Here is a 21,843-nt window from a genome sequence, read left to right as displayed (position 1 = left end):
GCCCCTCAGCCCGGCCCCTCAGCGGGGCGGGCCGCCGGCAAGAGGCGCCCCATAAAACCGCGGCGGCGGCCCCCGGTCGCCCAGTGGCAACCCGGAGGGTCTCGGCAGCCTTTGTCCTTCCCTCATCTCCAGCCTCTCGCCCCCCGGCCCGCCCGCTCGGCGGCGGTGGGGCTGTGAGCGGGTCCCCCCCCTTCTTGTCCCATCCCACCCCGTGTCGGAGGCCATGTTCCCCACGGACTCCACCTGGAATATCTCCTTCGCCGGCTGCGGCTTCCTGGGGGTGTACCACGTCGGGGTGGCCAGCTGCCTGCAGGAGCATGCCCCCTTCCTCGTCGCCAACGCCAGGAAGGTCTACGGTGCCTCCGCCGGGGCGCTCACCGCCACCGCCCTCGTCAGCGGCGCCTGCCTGGGTAAGGGGGTCCGGGAGAGGCTTTGGGGGGGATTTGGGGTCGCTGGGGGTGGCCTTGTGGCCCTTCTGGGGCGCCCATGGGTGTAGGGCTGCCTGCGGTGCACCAGCCGGCTGGGACCCTTCAGCCTTCCCTCCCTTCTCCGTCGTCTTTATTATCGTTTTTTTTTTTTTTGTGTTGTTTCTGTCTTAGGGCAGCAGCAGGGATGGAGGCAGCGCCCTGCCTTCCTGCTGCCTTCCTCACAGCACGCGTGGTGCTTTGTTTCCAAGGGGTTTTGCCTCACCACTCGTGCCCTCAGCTCCCTGCATGCAGGAGGTGGAGGCCAAAGGGGTAAAAACGCCTCTCGGAAATGGGTGGCGGGGGTAAAAACCCCCTCCGAAATGGCCCCCCGTGAGGAAGGCGGTGGGTGCTGCCTATGGGGCAGGTGGCTGCCGAGGGCGCCTTGGAGAAGGCTCCCCTCGGTGGGAAAGCAGCCGAGCAGTCCCATGTTCACCCCCCTGGTGTAGGGGGAGATCTGTTTTTGGGGTCGGCTGTGTGCAGGCTGGCCTGGTGAGGTGTGGGCTGGAGAGACATTGACCTCTTGCTGCATGGGTGCAGGTTTTTGGGTGCTGTGAGCAGGCAGTGAAGCAGCCGGAGCCACCATGCAGTGTGTGTGTGCGGGTCGGGGCCGAGTGTCTCCAGGCACTGCATCCCTGAGGCAGCCGCGCTTTATTCTTAGCGCTGTTATTTTTGGAAGAGGGCTATTCCTGGGGCTGCAAGGCACTGGGGAATCTTCTCAGCCTCTGTATGCGCCAGATCTTCAGTTTGCCTCAATGTTATCTACATTCTTCACTTACAGAATAATCTTATTTAAAGTGGGCACCCAGTGTAGGTTCTTCATGCTTAGGGTATGGTTTGGGAACAGCCAGCTGAAGGTGTGTGTGGTGCCTCATGTTGTTTTGCTCGCCTGGCAGCCTAAAAAAGCTGCTGGCTGTCAAGTTCAGCTGGTTTACGTAGGGGGGGTGGGGAAGCCAACAAGCACAGCACAGCTTGTTGCCCTTGGAAGTTTTTATTCTGAGAACAGCAAATACATGCAATGACCTTAAACATGAAATGAGGGATATGATGTGAGGGAATCAGGTGCATCTCTTCAGTCTCAAATAATTTGTCGGTGGGAAGGCTGTTTCTGAAGTGAATATAGGAGCCTGTCCTGGAGCAAAGTGAAACCAGAGCTGTTTACTGCTTGAACTCCTCTCGCCTTGATCTTTCAGGGCACTCCCTGTTCCTTGGGGACAGGTAGGGTTTTGTGATGCAGCATTCGTGCAGCAAAAGTTATCTGTGTGGTTAGGCTTGAACTTTCCCCCTCCTGAGCATTTCGTTTGCAGGAGCGACCGATGGAGCGGGGCTGCTGCTTGTGGAGCAGCATGGGGAGCTCTCACCAGCTCAGCCTGGCATTTCTGGGCTGTAGTCACACTGCTTTCTTCAGGGACAAGCGAATAGGCCCCCTCTAACCCCTTCTCCTGTAGGGGTCTGTTTGCTGCCAGGCACTTGGCTGCTTCGCTTGCTGTTGCTTGTGCTGAAGAGGTGACTGCACGGCCAGCCTCCGCACTGGGAGCGCCCCGGCTTGCTGTCAGGTGTGGCAGCGCCGTGGGACAGGCTGGCAGCAGCGCCCCAGCCCTTCCCCTGGCCCAGACACCACTGCCGCGTTGAGCAAGGCTCTTATCTTGTCTGCCTTCTTTCTGCTATTTATACGTCCGGAGCATCCACATGTCTTGGGTAGGTAAAACAGCAGAAAAACAGCAGAGCTGACTTGTGAAAGTAAAAGCAGAGGGGGTGCCCAGCTGGGCATGGTATCGCTGCACTTTGTCCCTGTTATAAAGCTCCCTGACAGCTCAGGCCGAGGTCCAGGGGTTGGGATGAGCTCACGGGGAAGAGGTACAGCTGCAGCCTGTGCCGGCTGAGCAGTTCATCCTGGTGCAGGCTGCTGGGGCACCCTGAGGATGTTAGTGCAGCTGGTTTCACTTCATAGCAGCCTGTGAGCTTTAAGGCTTGTGGCAACCATGCCCTGCGCTCCCTGCTTCCCTGCCCATCGAACAGGAGCCCTGAAGGGCATCTCTGGGTGGGTGGCAAGCACGGGACTCCTGCAGCAGCCTTGCTTGTTTGGCTGAGTGTAGGTAAGGTTAGTGCCTGCCTGCATCTGCTCTTGGTTGTGAGCTCTGTCACTCTGCTGTGCAGAGAAGCAGTTCCTGGGCAGGAGTGGAAAAAACTTTTCCTTCAGGTTTTCTTTGGGTTTGAGCCTTTGAGGTCCTGACCAGAGAGAACAGAGCCTCTCCTGGGCTTGGGAGCCTAGGATCCCACTTAAGGTGCCTCCTGCAGCTTTTTTTCTTCTTGTTAAGCACTTCACTGCAGGCTGTAGGGATCTCGGATGTGTTCTCCGGGGCTGCAGCTGGGGTGTTGACCCGTGTTTGAAGTGCTCTCTCCAGCTTTGAGGTTCTCTGGCCTGTTGGCATGAAAGGACGTTGCTACTTCTCCATTAGTCACATGTGTGGATATCGAGGTGCACTTGCATGTTTACGAGGCACTTGATCATGCGTGCTACGCTGTTGGAGCATGAATCACCTCTTGTCCAGAGGCTTTTCTGCAAAATGGGCTTCTGTGTCAGCTCCAGTGCTGGAGTCTGGCCTGATAGAAAACACCTTCATGTGCCAAGCAGGAGAGAGCTTGGTGCTGGCTGTGCTCTGCCTTATGTGTGCCTCGGCTCCTGTAGCCCTTCTTGAGGTAGGAAATCAACCCAGGGAAGCTTTTCCTAGGTTGATTACAACCATTTATTATTTTTCCCCCTTAGTATCTAGCCAGGCGTCTGTCCCAGCCTTGCCCCGTGATGCAGTAATTGCTATTTGAGTCAGGTTTGCTCGCTGCCTGTCACTGTGTGATCCCCAGGAGCAGTGTGGGCTCCCTTGCACTGGGCAGCGGAGGGGGCAGGAAGGGCTAACCCTTTCCTTTGCCTTTAGAAGTGGAAACCTCTCTCAATGAGCGGCAGAGACGTTGTTAGTGGTGGGCTGCTGAAGTGCAGGTGCGTGCAGGGGCTTAAAGCCTGATGGCAGAGGTTATTTTCTCTGCGTGTGTGGAGCCCAGTGCCAAATCCCAGATTAATAATAAATAAATCAGCTTGGTTTCTATGGAGTCCGTGGGGCACTGCCTGGCTGTGCTGGCCAAGGCGTGAGTCGTGCCGCCCGCTGCAGGGAAGCGCACGTGGTGCTGCCGTGGGAAGGGGTCCGTGGGGCTCGATCCGTGGGGCTCCCCTCTGCTGTGGGAGAAGGGCTGCGTGTGCTGAGCTGTGGCTGAAACATTGCTCAGAGTGCCTGCAGATAAACTGTTCTTAACTCTGCTAAGCTCGACGTGCTCTGTGCTTGAGGATGGCCGTGCACAAGAGGTAGAGAGATGGCCTTTGGCTTGGCGCTCCTTTCTGGAGCTGGGCATGGCCAAACCTCCTTACAGGGGCTTTGCAGTTGATAATCCTGGCCGGACAGCGGGCTTTGTGCTGCCCTCTGCTGCTTGCCCAGCCTTATGGACTGTGGTGCTTCGTGGTGCCACTACGGGCCGGGTCTGCGCTGGTGCCTCCTGCCTGCAAAACCCCCACCAAGCTTCATCAAGTGGACTGAGCAGCTCGTGGTTGGAGTATTTCTCCCAAGAACAAACCTTCCTCTAGATATGATGCGGTCTCAGGATGGATGCTGGGTTCGGAAGCCCAGGATTTAAAGGGCTGAGTGCTGCTTTCACGTGGGACCTGGCAGTGGCTCTGCTGCCACCCCCATGGGTCATCTCCTCCATCCTGAGATGGGGAGGTGGCAGCTGGGGGTGTAAATGAGTCAAGGAGCGCTTTACATATGCAAATCACAGGAGCTGCTCTTGCTGGCTTATTTGAATGCTGCTGATTCAGGGCTGGGCCAGGTGGGAAAGCTCGTCCTGTGCGGGGTGTGTGCTCGGGTTGTGTCAGGCACGGAGAAAGTCAGAGCCCTGTCGCAGAGCAGGCTGCAGCACAGATGTCTCCGTGTATCCAGCCAGCGGTGCTATGTTGTGGACCTGCTGAAAACTCTAAGGCACCAAACCAGCCGTTTAGCTCCTTGCCATACTTAGAAATAAAGAAAAGCTTGTGTGAGTGTCAGGGGATGTTGCTGCTCCTCTGGCTGCCTCCCTGCTCCTGTGCCCTCTGCCTCGCTGTGAAGCAGCTCCTGTCCTGCTCGTGTGGCTGCTTCCTCCAAACACAGTGCCCCTGCCTGCCTCCTGAGCACTGCCTTGGAGCACCTCTCATCCCCCTGGCTCGGAGGGAGCCTGCTCTGCTCCTGCTGGGGATGGTGGGGTGTGCTCAGCAGGGTGAGGTGACGCCGAATGCGATGGAAGGGCAAAGCGGGCACGGCGAGCGGGGAGGTGCCTGGCATGGAATGGAGCATTCGCTGGCAGCACAGACGTCAGGAGCAGGGCACGATGCAGGCTCGGGGCCAGGGGTGGACTTCAGAGCTATTCCTTTCATTCCCTGCCAGGGCAGGACGGTGCTCCAGTAGCAGCAGGGCTGTACAGTGAGTATGAGCGAGGAAGGAGCGCGCAATGTGGTGTGTGGGTGCCCCTTGTGCACAGAGTCCTGTTGGAGATGACCCCGGGGGGCTCTGTGCTAGTGGTTGGCACCTGGATGAACAAGGCAAGAGCTGCATGTGGTTCCTGGCCTGCCTGCGTGCCGGGCAGAGCAGAAAGGCAGCTTCACAGTCATGCAGCTGGTTGTCGGTCCTGCCTGCAGGAACAACGCGGGCACTGGCTTGCAGGACACCTGCTGCCTGGGGAGGCGTTGCTGTGCCAGCACTGCCCTAATGCCAGTGCAAAGGTTCGGCTGAGGCATAACCAAGGCTGGCAGCTCTTGTGCCTGCTCTCTCAAAGCCTTTTGGCTTGTGCCCTAAGCAAAGTACCCTGCCTCAAATGTCTTGGACTGCCACATTAGGAATAGGGAGGCTTAGGGCTCTGGAGCAGCTGCAGGCGATGGGCCTGGTGAGATGTCCTCCTGCTGCGGGCTGCATCTGGGCTCTGCAGCGCTGAGTGCCCAGGATCTGGGCCAGCAGCTGGTGGGGGCTGAGCTCGGGCTGCAGGAGCTGGTCCTACTTCAACAGCTGTCTCTTGGTGCCTCCACTTGCCCCACCTGCCAGGTGAGGAGAGGGGCTATTTGCCAGCCTGGAAGGGGCCTGAGGAGTCACTCTGATTTTTTGCTAAAAGATCTTTTTCTCTGCAAGAAAGAAACCACTTCCTCCCCAGCTGTTACCTGGAGCTGAGGCAGCTCCTTGTTACCTGATGACAAAACAGTAGGAGAGAAGGAATAACTGATAACTTATAGATCACATAAATGCTCCTCACAACCACAGAAATGAGGGGAGTCCCGAGGAGCAGCCTGTCCTGGTACGTGTTTCTCAGCGTTACCCGCTGACAGGATAATGTGCATGGATGGGAAAAGGCCCAGTGCCACTGGGGATTCCCATGCTGGCTGCCTTCTCCCAGCCCCGGGCATTTAAAAAGGACTTTTGTGTGTGTTAAATAGTGGCATTTATACAAATTCAGCCACATAAGGCATAGTGGCAGCGGATCTTTCCCAGGCTGAGGTCGGTGCCCCCGAGGGCTGGAGGTGTCCCTGGCTCACCTGCAGGCTGCTATCTGCTGGTCCTCCTGGGGAGCGAATGGGCGCTGAGGAAACGTCCAACAAAGCCCTCTCAGTTAATTATTTTCTAGCCGTCAGCCTGCAGACTTCTCTTTCGATGTCCCTGGTTTACAGCTCAGTGTTTTCAGGCTGGTGAGGGGCTGGGCTGTGATTAGGGCTGTGCCCTCTCCAGGCAGAGGCCGGGCAGGAGAAGCGTGCGCCTTGCCTGCTGTCAGCGAGGAGGCAGTGCAGGGGCTGAGCTCGGGAGGAAGGTGAGGCAGCTCTCCCGAAACCTGTGCCCTCACTGGTTGTCTCCCTTGCAGGGCTGTCCCTGTGCCCATCCTGCTGCTGTCTGTGCTGTCCTCTGCCCCCCGCCCGGTCTGGCTGCCTTTCCTTCAGCCCTGCTCCTGTTTCCCCCCCGGGGAGCAGGAATGTCCCTGGCGCAGGGGGTGATCTTTGTGCCCATGTGGAGCTCTTCCAGGGGAGCCGCGGCCCCAGGAGCTGGAATGTCCAGCATGCCCCCTCCCTCCTCGCCCTGCGCTGCTCCTATTTTTGTGCCTGCCTTAAGCTCTTTTTTCCCCACTTGAAATACCTCGTGGGTCAGCCGTCCCCTGCCTGGCTGCGGGATGGTTACCGGCGTGGGCAACAGGCGAGCGCCGAGGTGCCCTTGGTGCAGAAGGCAGAGGTCAGGAGGGGCCTGGGGCTGCTTGCCTTCCCCCGGCAGGTGTGCTGAGCACGACCCATGGGAGCAAGAGCTAATTCTTTAAGGAAACCAGGCTCAGCAGGGCAATAAGCTCATGTAAAGCTGGCTTGGGAAAGCTTAAAGATGAACTGGGATCCCGCGGCTGCCTACAGGGCTCTTCCCCCGGGCAGCCATCCTTTGCCTCTCGTGGCTGCTGCAGAGGGATCCCAGGCCCGAGGTGGTCCAGCTGGGCTCCCTTGTGCCTTGTGAAATATTTCTCGTTGATACAGGTTGTTTTTTTAGAGGGATAATGGTTTAGTGAAGTCTGTACGGGGAGAAGCGTTGGATAAATGGGGTGGTGGGAGAAGAGCTGGTGCCAGCTGTGGGAGGTTGGCAGTGCTCCTTGGGATGTACCCCAAGAGAGGAAAATAAATATTGTGGTTTTCCACGTGACCCTGTGCCCTGAATCATCAGAGCCATCAAAAACAAACTGCTCTGTGGACCGGAGCTGGCACAGGATTACCCCAGCAGGGGCAGGCAGTTGGTGGCTGACTCCTGCAGCCTTTTTCTCTACCACCTCTCGTTCAGCTGCTCCCTCTGGCAGACTCCTTTGATCCCCTCACTACCAGAAAAGCTATTCCAGGAAAACCAGCTCCAGTTCTGTTCACTCTCTCACCTCCCTGTTCTCCTCCCGGACTTATTTCCAGGAGGGCTTGCCATCTGTCCTGGATCTCGCTGTGTAAACCTGACTCCTTTGGCTGAGCCCTCGGCTGGCTTTATTTCCAGGAAAGCTGGCGGTGCTGCAGACCGCCCCGTCCTTCCTCGTCCCGCGGGGCTCCTCTGCGCTCGGTTTCGGTGCAAGCGAGCCAACAAGTCCAACGAGATCAGAGCTGCCCTCAAACTGGAATACCTGGGAAGCAGCTTTTGCACAATCTGTTTATAAGCACACGTTTTAAAAAAAAAACAAAAAACAACAACAAAAAAAAAAAAACACAAACCCAAAACATTCAAAAAATGCGATTGCTAATGATCAATAATTGTTGTTTTGTCCCCAGTTCTCCCATGTCCTGCTTGGCTGGGTAACAATGACAGAGAAGCAGCTGCAGCTGAAGTCCCTCCTCAGATGTTGAGGCAGTGTTTCCTGGCATATTTGGGCCTTTGTTTTGTTTTCCCTAAACTCCCAGCTCAGATTTTTTGCTCAGACGTTAGTCATAAGCTCCATGTAATTGCAGTTGTCCCCAGTATCGCTGTCACATCTCTGCAGGCCGAGGTGCCAAGTCCAAAGGCAAGTTTCTCTAAGCACCATCCCTGAGCCACCCTCCCCAGCATGGCCCTGCGAGCAGGGTGTCCCCATGGCTCAGCACCCACCCTATTTATTATTGGGGTTTCAGCAAGACCAGCAGCGTGCAGTGGGGTTTCCAGGGCTCATGTGGCCAAGGTGCTGGAGTGGGATCCAGCCATTTTGGGGCTCTGCTGCGGGTTCTTTGTGTGTATTCCTTCCTCTCGCTAGGCATAAAGGTGTCTTAGGCATGGCGTGCTAATAAGTTGTCATTTTTGGCTGTCGTCCTTCGCATTTGGAAGGATGTTGAACTGCAGCTACTATCTGGAACAGGCTGGGCTCAGTGGCTTACTGCTAATTGAGTAAGTAAGATCAGAGTTAGGCTGCTAAACATTGCTTTAGGAAAGAGCAGAAGACTGGGATTATAGGGCTAAAAATTGCTTCGGAGAGGGGAACTTGGATTTTCTGCTCAGTTGCTACCTCACAGTACCCAAATCCTGACCCTAGAGCCTCTGGTCGTGGTCAAGGGTCTCGTTTGGTGCTCGCTTGAGCTGCTGGTGTCGCTGGCTTTCCTGTGCACACAATCACATTAACAGGCTGCCCTAGTGGAAAACATGCTGCAGGCACACGTGTGTTGCAAAAGAATGGGATGTGTCAACACCCCCGGTGCGCCAAGGGTGGTGTTTCTCTTATCTCTGTCAACCTGAGCCCAACTCGTTGCCTCCGTTCTGCAGTCACAGGGCTGAGAGGGACAGGGAGCAAACCAGAGGGATTTCAGGTTGGCAGGAACTGACAGTAGCTTTCATCTGTGCCTGAGAACCAACCTGCAGCTTGGGAATAAGATTTAATTTGTGGAAGCGTGGCTGTTTCCCCCCATTTCTTGAATTCCTGCCCGGATACTTTCCTCACCTGTACATTCCCCATGCCTGGGACTGCAGTGACTGGTGCTCGGAGGAGGCACTGCCCTGGGTCTCAGCACGGCTCGGGCTGCATGTGGGAGCAGCAGGCAGGGCAGGGTGTGCAAAGGGCAGCGTGCTGGGCACGCAGGGGTTGGCTGGGGGTGATGTTTTTGTTTTGTTTTCTCCCTTCCCTCCTTTCCCACCGCAAAGCCCTGAGCTCTTGCCAGGCTGGGCTCCGAGTGACCGTGAGCTTAGCGGCCGTGCAGATGTCCCTGTTGTGCTCAGGGGACGTCTTTTCCCCTCCAAACCCAGCTGGGTCACTGTGTGAAAGTGTCAAGCAGGCGTGCTTCTGGGAACCCTTCCATCGGGGCCTGGTTTAGTGCTCTGGAGTCAGACACGGGCGGGATGGACACCAAAGCCTCACTCATCTCGAGCTATATCCACAAGCAGCGAGAAACCTCTGAATAAAGCTCTGCATGAGGTTTTTCTACGCCTTTTTTTTTTTCTTTTTTTTTTTTGTGAAGAAGGCTGGTTTTGCTGGCGTTTCATGGGGCGTTTTTCTTTCTATCATTGCAGGTGAGGCTGGCGCCAGCATCATTCGAGTGTCAAAAGAAGCACGGAAGAGGTTCCTGGGGCCGCTCCACCCATCCTTCAACTTGGTGAAGATCATTCGGATCTGCCTGTCCAAGACCGTGCCGGAGAATGGGCACGAGGTCGCAGCAGGACGTCTGGGGATTTCCCTCACGCGGGTGTCTGATGGAGAAAATGTCATCCTGTCGGACTTCCATTCCAAGGAGGAGCTCATCCAGGTGACTGGAAACTTCTTGCAGAGGGCTGGGCAACAACTGCGAGCTGGTTTGTTTTGCCTTGGACTCCCAATGTCCTTTATTAATGAACTCTGTCCTAACTGAAACCAGGACAGTAATGTAGCTTAATTCTCAGCACGTGCCAGTACAACTCTCGTTCTAACTCAGTAGGCTTTGACACGATCCTTACATGCTGACTCTCTTTTTTTCCCCAGGCCTGTGTTTGCAGCACCTTCATCCCGGTGTACTGCGGGCTGATACCTCCAACCTTGCGTGGAGTGGTAAGGCTCTTAAGACATTTCTTCGTTAAATCATGTACTGATGAGTAAGAAGGTAGAAATGCCATACTCAGTTCTGATAGTCCTGTTGCCCGTCTGCTAGCAGGAAATATTGTGAAGAAGCATGAGAAATTCCCAAGTAAACAACTTCAGCAGCAAATAGATCTTCTTTTCCAGTCCTGCAGTTGGCTACAAATGTCCCAAAGGCTTGATGGTTTAACAGGATGGAAATATAGAGCAATTTGGGCGAGTGCTGGTTGACTTAGCAGATGGCTCCCCTGGCTCCTTGTTACAAACCTTCCCAGTACTAAGGCTCCAACCCTGTGTGCATGTGGAAAGAACTTGTGTACAGGGTAGAAATCGTGATTGTAGTCCCTCTTCTGCGTGCCTGATGCTCTTTGCAGAGCTTTGACAAGCGGTGCTGATGCTGGGCCTCTTCTCCGTGACGTTCTTCCTGTCCTTCCTGTGAGAAAAATGTTCTCTGCCTGCAGGAGCTCCTTCTAGCTTCCTGTCCAGGAATATTCGGAGCAGTTTCTCCCTTTTTGCTCCTCTGAGAGCTGGAGCATCTCTGGATACAGGAGTCATGGCTGAGGGCCTTGGCTGAGCTCGGACTCCCCTTGTGCTGCGTAGGTTACTGCACGCACTGAAAGGCACTTAGTGTAAACTAAATGTTTGTAAGCTAAACAGCTGAAAGGAAGAGCTGCTGTTAACGTCTGCGTGCCTTGGTTTCACACGAGACCTGACCAAGGTGCTTCAGTCTGACAGGGCATCAAGTCTGCTCCTGCTGCTACCAGCGTCCTGAGAGCGAGGTCGGTTCTGCTTCTGCCTAACATCCAAACAGGCTGCTTTTGTGTTGTGCAAGCGTGTTGGGCAGGGGAATGATCTAGAGGAACGTTCAATGTCCAGCCCTTCAAAGTGACAGAATCAGTGCTGGTTTGGCTTGTGCTCAGCAGCCACGGGCTGGGGTTTCGTCCCGCAGCTGGTGGGAATGCCTCAGCGGCTCTTGCATGAGACTCCGTGGTGCTAATTGAGGTGAGCCTGGCTCAGGCAAAATCACAAAACTCCAGACCCATGTCCAACACCAGGGCTTCTGGAATTTGCAGCTGCCCAACTTCTCATGTCGAGTTTCCTCGTGGGGAAAGGCGGTGGCAGCGGGAGTATGTGTGTGAGGAAATCAGATTTTACCTCTTGCCCAGAAAATAATGATCCTTTCTGACTCCGAAAGGGCGTACGGTGAAGGGAGAGGCTACAGTAGATTGGGTATGAGCTTAGGAAAGGCTTTGAAACGGGGCCGTGTGATTCCTGGCATACATGTGGTGACTGTATTTGCTACGGGACATGCTGACAGGCCAACTCAGATCGTGAGGACCAGTTTTCAAGGCAGTGTGATTGTGAAAAGTATTATGTCCTTATCCAAATCCTGCCTTCCTCATCTTTTTCCTGTGTTTACTTCTCTGAGCTCTAGCAGCCTCCTGGAGGGGATGATGAAATAAATGGGTGGGAGGGAGAGGAAAAACTAATTCTGTGTTGCTTGGGGGGGTGATGGACCAGAAAGCAGGGTCTGCATTTTTTTCCTTTCTTTCCATGCAGGCTTTGCTTTGCTAGCTTTGTTGGAGGCTTCTGTCTAGCAGCATGTTGACTCATGCTGCCACCCTCAGGGAAACATAGGTTTCTGCGACCTTACCACAAACTAGCTGTTTTGGCTAAGTGGCCAAAACACTCAGATCTGAATCTTCTTCAGACAAAGCAGGTGTCTGGCACCGTGCTGCCTGCTCTGCTCTGTCCTCTGCCACTCTGCATGGCGTGGTCTTTCCTTGCAGGGGGCGTCTGTCTGTCTTGCCTAGCTGTGTCTGGTTGCCCTTCCTGCAAGGGGAGTGCCACTGTGTTTATAGTACATACAGAACGTTCTCTGATAAGAGGGTGCCTGTTAGGAGCAAAACCCAAGTCCCTTACACTATATCACAGCACAGCGAGCCGGTTCCAGATGTGTTGGGATTGCTGCTCAGTTCCTCTGCTAGAAACAAACCAGCTGCTTTCGTTCTTAGTTAACCAGCTTTCTGACAGGGGGGACGGACCTGTGTCTGAGCTATTCGTTTTAAAGACAAGTAAAGCAAAGTCTGATGGCAGTGTGACAGCTTAGACCAGTGCGAATTGGCATTGCAGGTGGCTGTTGGTGTGTCACACTGGATAGCACTGAAGCCCCACAGCGGATATGTCAGCAGTCACACAAGTGAATTTTGCCTTTCTCCTTGAACTTTAGTGGCTAAAGCACTCAATCCTAGGAAGAAGGGCACATAGCAAATGGTGACTATAAATAACACAGCTGTGCTTTTGCTACTTTCAGCTCCTCTGGCACTGGTGGCTGTTGCCCATTCTTACCTGAAGTTGTTGGCACAGATGTTAATGGGGGCAGCGTTTCTACTTGAAGCCGCTTGATCAATTACAAGAGTGAAGAGTGATTCACTTCTCTTTATTTCAGAGATACGTTGATGGCGGGATTTCAGACAACTTGCCCCGATATGAGCTGAAGAACACAATCACGGTGTCTCCATTCTCAGGGGAGAGTGACATCTGCCCTCGGGACAGCTCCACCAACATGCATGAGCTGAGAGTAACCAATACAAGCATCCAGTTCAACCTTCGCAACCTCTACCGCCTCTCGAAGGCCCTGTTTCCTCCGGAGCCACAGGTGAGATTGCTGGCAGTGCCCAAAGCTGGGGACAGTGGATAGATGCTGGCTGACCTCTGCTCTTCATGAGCAGGAGGATTGCAGACGCTTAGTTTTGTATCTCTTGTTTGTCTGTTTTTTCACCTTGACATTTAGCAGCCCCGTGAGCTGGCAAACCTCGAGCATCTGCACGAGGTCATGTAGGTGGCTTGGTTTTCTGTTGATACTGTAAGGTTTGGAACTCAGGTGCTAGCAGTTGCTTGGAAAGTATTCCCACATGCCTGTGTGGCATCTGCCAGGAAGCCAGGCTCACTTCTAAACAAGGGCGTATCAGCCCTCACAACCAATGTGCTCGTGATGTTTTTTACGGTCACACTGGAGCTGCCAGCCTGAAGCCAGTGACTGCCTCCTAAAAAGTGCCACTAGAGCAGGTGGCACTGCAGACAGCTTTGCATGCTTCTGCTGCTGGGCAAATACAACCTTAGCCCTGGCATTTGAGCATAATAAACATGCATCCGTGTCCTGAATCACTTGGACAAGTTTTCTGCTGCCCCATTCCTAGTCCTGGCTGGCTTTATCTGTAAACACAGCGGCCCTTCCTGGCATCTGCAGGAAGTATTTTGGGCTGCTTATCAGAGTGACTCCCAAAAGGCTGCCCACAGCAACATTGGCTCTAGAGGGGCAAATGAGGTAGCTGCCACTCTAAGCCTGTACTAGGGTAGGATTCCAGCTGTCCCTTCCAACATGAGTTATCCTGTGATTCCCATATCCAAAGCTTCCACATTACGTCTCTTCTGCTCACAGCCAGAGTTCTCTAAAGGCAGCATTGAGCTGAGTGCTTGCTCTGCTCAGCCAGGCAGTCTCCAAATGACCTGCTCTTGCCTTCCCCTGCCCACAGGTGCTGCGGGATATGTGCAAGCAGGGCTACCGGGATGCGCTGCACTTCCTGAAGAAGAATGGTAAGGCACTGAGTGTTTGTGGGGTGTACTGACCTGCTTCTCTGCCAGGCTTGGTGGTGTGGCTTTGAGGCCAGTTACTGCATGTATAAAATGTGGGAGGGTAGAACCCATCAAGGTGCGTGCCTTGGATACCAGCATATGGGATTTGGAATTTCTATCTGTAAGTATATTTTAGCACTGCAGGAAGTAGAGTTAGAGTGGACACCTTCTCAGTGCAATGCAGTTGAAATCACACAGTGTGTGCTCAGCGCTAGAGCAGTTGTTGGGCACCAGTGCCATTTGGAGCTTCAGCAGGTACCCTGCACCCTCTCATGTGCAGCCAGGCTATGTGTAAGGAGGCAGAGCATGCTCTCAGCAGTCTCTGGAGCCTGGCAGTTTGACACTGCTCTTAAACCTTCTGATACATGAATGCCAGACTTCCGTATCTCCTTGACCTCCTGTTGCTGTCTGTGTGTGTGTTTGATGCCACCTAGTGTCAATTTCCAGCAGACCGAGCACGGTTTGCTTTGTGGTGCATACCTTATGGGATAAGAACAGTCATGCAGCTCTGGATTAAGCTGCAGGAGGGAAATTGAAATTGGTTACTGGCAGAGTATATAGCAACAAACCCCTGTGAAACAGCACCCTGCAGGATGTGGAGGTGAAACGTTAGATTTTCTGTTGGGGAAAGAGAAGATGGCTTAAAGCAGCTGGTTCTTAACTCGTTGTGGTAAGCATTACAACAGATACAAGCTAAAGAGGCTCGATGTAATGTCTGTCTGGGTGGTGAGTGAAGTGAAGACGAATGTTTTAAGTGCGAGGCAAGGAAGGGCAGCTATTTGGTATCATCCTTATGATATGACTTCTCTTCTCAGGTCTCCTTAATCGCCCGAGTCCTACCCGTCCTCTCCTTGCCATAGAAGCTCCCCCAGGAGAGAAGAAAGAGGAAGAAACAGAAGCTGAGGACCAGTCAGAGGACAATACAGCTCTTGCTGTTGTTGAAGACCACATCTTTGAACACCTGCCTCCCAGACTGAACCAAGGTATGATCCAAAGGAAGAAAGCCCTGGCAATCTTCCTGTACTGCCTGGTCCCTGTCAGAGGATCGCTTGGATGTAGGGTATTGCTTGTGGTCGTTGTTTTGCTGCACCCAGGGATTGAAATGGTCCACACAGGTGCTTAGTTGTAGTTGGGACCCCTTAGATAAAGGTGCGGAGGCTGAACTGGGAGAGGATTCTCATTTGACTCTTCTGCGTGGTAGCACAAGGACAGGATCTTGATGCTTGTTCCTTTGATAACCTGATAAAATTAAAAATTACTGTGCTCGGGGAATTGCTATCCTGAGTGAGACTTTCTTGAAGTGGGAGGTGGGGAGAGAGGTTGGGTAACTTATGGGATATGGCAAGGAAAGGGATAATCCCACTGCAGGGATTCAGCTGTGTCCTCTTCTGTCTTCAGCTCTTCTGGAAGCTTGTGCAGAAAGAAGAGGTCTCCTGACTGGCATCACCAACATGCTGCCTATACGTGTGGCCACGGCGATGATGGTCCCCTACATGCTGCCCCTGGAGTCTGCAGTTTCCTTCACTGTCAGGTATGCTTCGGCTGTTTCCTCCGGTGGTTTTCTTCCCCGTGCAGCCAGCTGTTTGTGGGAATCTCGTGAGAGGTGTCTCTCCTCTGGAGTGAGAGCAGTTCCAGTCACTTTCAGCCCTAAACTTCCACAGCTGGGAAGGCAAGTCCATCAGATGTGTTCTTAGTACAAAGTACTCTATAAAAGGTCTCTGGAAGGAGATTGTGATAGGAAGGCTTGGGAGAAAAATGTCTTCCAAATCTGAAAATGGATGGGAAATACAGAAAGAGCAGATTCAAAACTTAGAGTAAATCCTGGGCTGTTCTCATCCTTCACAGCTTCTCCCCCTTAATTCTCTGAATGGTTGTGTGAATGGCTCATATTGCTGTTGTCACTAAAAATGAGTAACCGTCCATAGGAGACAAAACTGTTTCTTCCTGTCCTATCCTTTGTGCGAGCTGAACTTAGGTCTGTCTCCTGTCTCTTCCCAGGTTGCTGGAATGGCTTCCAGATATCCCTGAGGATATTAGATGGATGAGGGAGCAGATGACTGAAGTCTGCAACTATCTTGTGAAGAAAGCCAAGAAGAAACTGGGCAGTCACCTTTCAGCCAGGTATGGCTGCTTTCTCCACAGCCCTGTTTGGGAGGAGTACTGTTTCTCTTTCCACCTTCTGAAAGGTGGCATCTTCTCCCTTGGAGCAGAGCAGCTCAGATTAACCAGAAGGATTTGCTGCCTAACTTCAAACACAAATCTGCTCCACAGTCTCTTGGTTTCTTTAACTGTTAGATAGATGCAGTGTGTGGTCTGCTTCTTCCCATTACAGGGCAGCCCCTGTGATGAAGCTGTTATTGCAATAGGTTAAAAGATGGAGGTCTAAGTAAAATGATATGCTAGCTTATTCCATTTTCCCTTTGTAGAAGACAGGTGCTTGTCTGTGTGGCATTTGCCAGCCCAAGGTTCCCTAAAAGTTCCTTCATAGGGGTTCTTGAGTTCAAATTACTTTTTTCTTTGGGTGAGAATAGGAAACTGTATTACAGCTGTGGGCAGAGGGTCCCAGCTGTGATTCAGGTGATGGTATGAGGTGGTGATTCTTTCCACGAGAGCTCATGGTCTGTATAAACAGGAGGTGTGAGCAGGGGGACTGTGACTGTAGCCAGTTAGTGGCAGAACCAAAACAGCTCTGCAATTCTGGAGCTCTGCTCTGGTGACTGCACCAGGCATCCCACATCCCGACCCTCTGCGTTCTGTCTTTCAGGCTTTACTTCGAGCTCGGAGGGCCCCAGAGTCTGCCAATTCCTTCAGCACCTGCCTGTGGCGAAGCAATGCCCATGTGGATGAGAAGCAACCGTTCCCTGTCCGACGTCATGCTGAAGTGGGAGGAGTACCAGCGCCAGCTCATGCTGGGCTTACTCTGCATCAACGTGGACATGCAGGCCTCCCTCTTCCCTCGGGAAGGGTTTCAGATAAAATTCCCACCTCTAGACTGTGCGAAAGAGTGCCTGCCGCTCTTCTGAGCCTGCTGCCCTGCGGGGATGGGGGTGGGTGGGAAGGGAAGCACATGTAGGGTGGGACCAGTCTCATCCCTTGGCAGCAGGCTGCCCTGTGCTCATGAATATGCTGCAAAGGGGGTTTCCCCGGGATGGAGACTGGTGGAATTGACTGTAGCCATTTGTTGCCCCCTGGGCCAGGCAGGAGATCTCTGTGTTCAAGGATGCAGAGGTGGATTCCTTGCTCTAGACTTGTGCTGAGGCCTGGCCATTGCCCGTGGCCGTGCTGACACTGGCCCAGCTGGGCTATCCCAAATAATGCACTTTGAATTGCCGTTGGCTTTTTACCGCCAAATAATCAGGACGTAGATGACGCTCTCAAGTTCACATAGCTTTTAGTTTGTTTTTTTAGAGCATATTGGTCTGCTTTTCTTGACTTGTCTGACTTACCTTAGCTCTTTGTGCTACTGGAAGATGAGGTAGCCTCTTGCCAAAACAGTTTTTCTTAGGGCTTCCAAACCTCCTCTTGACTTTATTCTTTGCTGAAGCCAGATCCTTTCTTCTGTCCCTTAACTGCATCCCCACTGGAAGCCAGAGCTGGCCCTGCTGCGGACTGCACTGTGACTGCAGAAACATAGAACACGTGTATTCACCCTGATTTGTATTACCATTTACTCTCCTTATATGATTTCCAAACTGATAGAACTTTTGCAGCTTGAATTTGAAGTATTAAATGTCACTGAGCTTATTTGGAAGAAGTAACTTAGACTGAGATTTTTTTTTCTCCATGGAGGTTGAGGCCCAATTCCTGTCACTGAATGGAATTAGTGTGGGATCATGCTGGAAAAGCTCAGTCTGACTGTCTCAGGATTAGTTTAGCAGCTGACACCAGGGAAGGAATGTGAAGTGTTTGTAGGAAGGTGAGATGGTGTGCGTCATGTTATCTTCGAGAGGTTTGTGGTGGAGTGTTGCAGCAAGCGTTGGGTAAGTGGCCACCTTTGACAGGGGTTGGGCTTCACCCCTGAAGGGACCATACAACTGAAGGATATTCCAAGTGGGTGCCACATAAGGGATCTCCTGCCAAGCTGGGGCTTGACCCTGAGGATTCGGGGTGAGAAGGATGTAGGCTTGCAGTTACATCAGCCTTGCAGTTTGCCTGTCTTGCATTGTGGCTCACCGGCTATGCAGCTGGCAATAGCAGGAGCGCAAGAAGCAAAGTGAAATCAGGAGTGCTGGTGCATGTTTAGCCCTCTTGGAACTGGCTGCACTTGTCTTGTCCCTTAAAAGACCAGAACTAGTGGATGTACAGCAGGGCAAGACTCTGCCTTGCACAGTTCTGCCTTCTCAGTGATGGTCTAGTTGTGACTTGCTGTGCAGAAATGCTCTCTGCTCTTCCCAGGGTGAGATACGGCTTCCTGTGGGGATTGCATGTACTTCAACCGAAGTCACTATGACACAAAACCAGCTCCCGGTAGCTTTTTCTGCAGTGTCTTGCTGCACGAGGCGTCTTCTACCTCTCCTAGCACAAACAGTATGCAAACTGGCCAAAGCTAACTTAGGTTCTCCTTCCTGGGGAGCAGGCAGGGTGTCTGAAGCCGATACATAGCCTGTGTGCGGAGTAGTCATTTATAACACTTTCATTTCCCCCTTTGATGTGAAAAGGGAAAATATCCTCAGAAACTCTACTAATAGCTGGAGAAAGTAGTGAATCTACTCGATCGCATCTTCCTGAGCAGTGTGGGTGAGGTGGTGGGTGCTGTCTCCTACCAGCACAGCTGTGCACTGGGTGTGGGTTTGAGTGCTTGTAGCAGAGGCTGATAAGCATCAGGGCTCTCCCGCAGGGGCCACTGCAAGCTGGGAGGCAATAAATAGACTGGGCGGCTGCGGTGCTGACCGACTGTCTGTGAGACACCAGTGCAAAGACGAATTTGTGACTCAGAGTGTCACCCCACTGTCCTTCCTGGACGTAACCTACCTATGTAAAACAAGGGCCTGCATAGCTCATGCGACAGGCCTGCACTTAGAGTCAGATTTATTCTTAAGCTTCACATAGTTAAGGCAACTGGGGAACGGGAGTCACTGTGGGGGGGAGAGGTAAAGAAAATAGGATTCTGAAACCAAAATGGGAATGCTGGGTTACAAAGCAAATCAGTCTTGTTATTTCCTAAAGCTTGTGGGAAAAGCTGAACTGCCAGATGAACATAACTGCAGTGGAGGTGAACCAGCAACAAACTGCTGTCAGTTTGTGAGAGAAGGATAAATTTGAGAGTTGGCATAAAGAAAAGGGGGTTATTTTGTGGTTTGCTGTAGGGGCTTCTTTTCTGCTGCTGCTCTGGGCTACCTTCTTAGTTTGTTGAATGCCTGTCTCTTGTTCCTAATGCACACAGAGCAATTAGCAAGAACACATAGATGTTTAGTGGCGTGAAATTAAAATAGTTCATCCAGGAGCAAAATGTCTGCAAGGGGCAAAGCCAGATAAGAAAATTGTGTCTAGAAGCTGCTGCCCTCTTGACTCTGCCTGGTTTGTGTTAACGTATGGGTGGAGAAAATGATGTAACTATTTTTATTTTTCTTATTCCTTCTTCCTGGACTGGCAAAACCACTGTATGATTATGTAAACCACTAAACTGTGAACCAAATTCTCTTGGCAGTAGCATGTGCTAAGAAATTGCAGCTTGGCACCCTCTTTCCCTGGATCTCCTCAGCTTTCCTCTTGCATATCAGAACCAGCCCAGCTGGTGGCCCTGTCTTCCAGCACTCTGATCCAGGAGGCTTGTTGGTTCTGGTCCACGCCTTTCAACCTGCTGTGGCTGGTAAAAGGCCAGAACTTCATTCTGGTTCACCTCATCTGTCGTTACTTCATTATATTAACCTCTCAAAGAGAAGCTCGTGTGCACTGCTGACTTTAACCACAAACCAAAGCCTGGCTTTAATTGTAAAGGTCTAACTCTTCAGGGAGGAAAATCCTGCTTTCCCTATGCTAATTTGCAGGGTGTGAACGGATACTTGGGAAAGTACCACTCTGTATTAACCCTCTTTTTGCCTCTATTCACCAAGTGATGCAGTGGCTGTTGTGCGATAGCTTGTTGGCTTTAGAGATTTAAGCTTTGATAAAGAAAAGGCAGATCTGTCAAAAATAAATACCCCATACTACCCTCCTCTTCCTTAAGAGAAGTTTCAAGCATTTGCTTGAAATTCTTGCTGCTCATGTTGCAGATTGCTAAGGATGCAGAAGTTAGGAAAGGTCTTCTAGCTAGCTGATATAGAAAAAGGGCTGTGGCTGCTTCTGGAGATTAGCATTTTGTTATCCAGTGCTGCCTTGTCTAGACCAGACCCCGCTTTGAAATAGCTGGAAGCCTCTTGCTAGGCTCTGTATTGGACCTGGAGGTGTTTATTGTGATACTGCTAACTTGAATTCTTCAAGCATTTGTTCTTTGTATACCTCATGGCATGTGTTATCTTCAGGTGAGCAGATGCTGATTAACCTGCACTCATCAAGTTCCTCTGAACAAGGCAGGATCACCTGCAGCAGTCAGTCCTTCAGCAGAATGTGTGGCAGGGAAGCCCAGCAGGTGGTGGCCAGGGCCTGTGCTCTCCTGTACGTGGTATTTGAGAGGTCAGGTTCCTTGACCAAAAGTTCATCTTGCAGCCCACATCTGAAATCCGTGTAACATTCACTTGAACTCTGCAAGAGTCTCAACCCTTGCAGTTTCCACTGGTTTGCATAAAGGGTCTGTGCATTCAGGAATCCACTCTCTTTTTCTCCTTCCTGTGACATGGTTACTACTTGCTGATTTTAACAAAGCTAACAGTGAACTTCTCGTGCATCTAACCAGTCCCTAACCTATACAACAGCGTAGTTGTTTGATGTTGTGCACAACAGTGTGTATCTATGGCATGCTCTGTAAGCCACCACGCATGTGTGGTATGTTGGGTTTGGTTTGCTGCCTGACCTACTCTTAATAGTTCAGCAAACTGACTTTTCAAGAGGTAGGAGGAAATATTTCTGACCACAGTCTGTAGGACCTAGGAGTTGGTTTCTCATGACTTCCTGGGGGGACTGTACCTGCAGCACTCAGACCACGAGAATAAAAGAATTGTGCTGTCTGCCCCAAGTGCTTGCATATCTGCTACTGTTTTGTCCATTTTCTTAAAATTAATCTAGTAATCCATTTTCCAAACTTTCACTCCTTCCCTTGAGAGAAGAGCTCTCACTATCACCAAAGTGGTTGGGGGAGAAGTATTTGCAACTCCCTGTGTGTATCTGCTTTCCTTAGGGGTCCATTTCTGCTAAATTCCTGGTGGAGGTGGTGGGTTGCCAAAGTTAAGGGGTCTTGCCAACAGTTCTCTCAAGCTGTTTCCCTCTTCCCCTTAAACTGACGAGAGAATGGACCATCGCACCTGGCTGCCAGGTCAGCCAGTCAGTTTGTGCCAAACTCACCTTGTGCCTTCACAGGGGGCTCTGGCCTGCCTGCCCTCTGTGTCCCTGCGGTGTCTGCCTTTCTGAATGCAGCAGTACTCGTGCCCTTTCCTTCTCCTCTTTCCCCTTGCCCCTCTGTGGGACATCGTTCCCAATCCGTGGGTGGCTCCACTAGGATGGTTGCTAACTGCATCCATCCTCCTGTGTGGATCCATCTCAGCCCCCCTGCAAAAGGAGGGGGAACCTGTAGTTCCAAGCAGAAGACAAGCAATGTAACTTTGAAATAAACACATTTTAATTAGGGGGCTTTCTCTTGCTCTGGGGAGCAGCATCTTAAAGCAGATTTTTGAGCTAAATTTATCCTGGGATTCTGCTGTTGCCGTAGAGCTGGAGAAGACCCTTAAGAGCACAACGCACGTGGAAATCCTGTGGAAATTACTCATGTCAGAGCAGCAACTTGACCAGCAATAGTATATGCAAGTGATGTTATTTACATAGCAATGTCTGTAGTGCTCACAGTCACTTTAAAAGTTCAGTATTAAATTGTTGATGCTTTTTTTTTTTTCCTCCTGTTTCCCCTTTTCTAATGTTTTGCTGAAGAAAATGTAACTATTTATTTTGGCAGAAATATATCTTCTAATAAAAACTTTCTCAATATACTCACCTGGCTGTGGGAGGTTGCTTGCTTTGCTCTTTAAAGACTTATTAAAAGTTTTGGAGGCGCTGTACTATATGGATCTGCTTTGCTGGGCCCTAT

The 21,843-nt window shown here is 51.9% G+C and overlaps 1 protein-coding gene across 1 annotated transcript; it reads left to right on the top strand.

Moving 5' to 3' along the window:
• Nucleotides 1-32: 32 nt before the first annotated feature.
• On the top strand, nt 33-21,745 carry PNPLA2 (patatin like domain 2, triacylglycerol lipase). Its single transcript, XM_084521126.1, has 9 exons — nt 33-410; nt 9,497-9,729; nt 9,942-10,007; nt 12,484-12,693; nt 13,571-13,631; nt 14,486-14,653; nt 15,069-15,201; nt 15,669-15,791; nt 16,435-21,745. The coding sequence occupies exons 1-9, from the start codon at nt 224-226 to the stop codon at nt 16,691-16,693; spliced, it is 1,440 nt and encodes a 479-aa protein (XP_084377252.1). The 5' UTR covers nt 33-223; the 3' UTR covers nt 16,694-21,745.
• Nucleotides 21,746-21,843: the final 98 nt, after the last annotated feature.

Source organism: Aythya ferina (genome assembly GCF_964211825.1).
Source record: "Aythya ferina genome assembly, chromosome: 5".
In the NCBI taxonomy this organism is placed as follows: domain Eukaryota; kingdom Metazoa; phylum Chordata; class Aves; order Anseriformes; family Anatidae; genus Aythya; species Aythya ferina.
The sequence above is the reverse complement of the archived record's forward strand: the minus strand, read 5'-3'. Positions and strand labels throughout refer to the sequence as shown.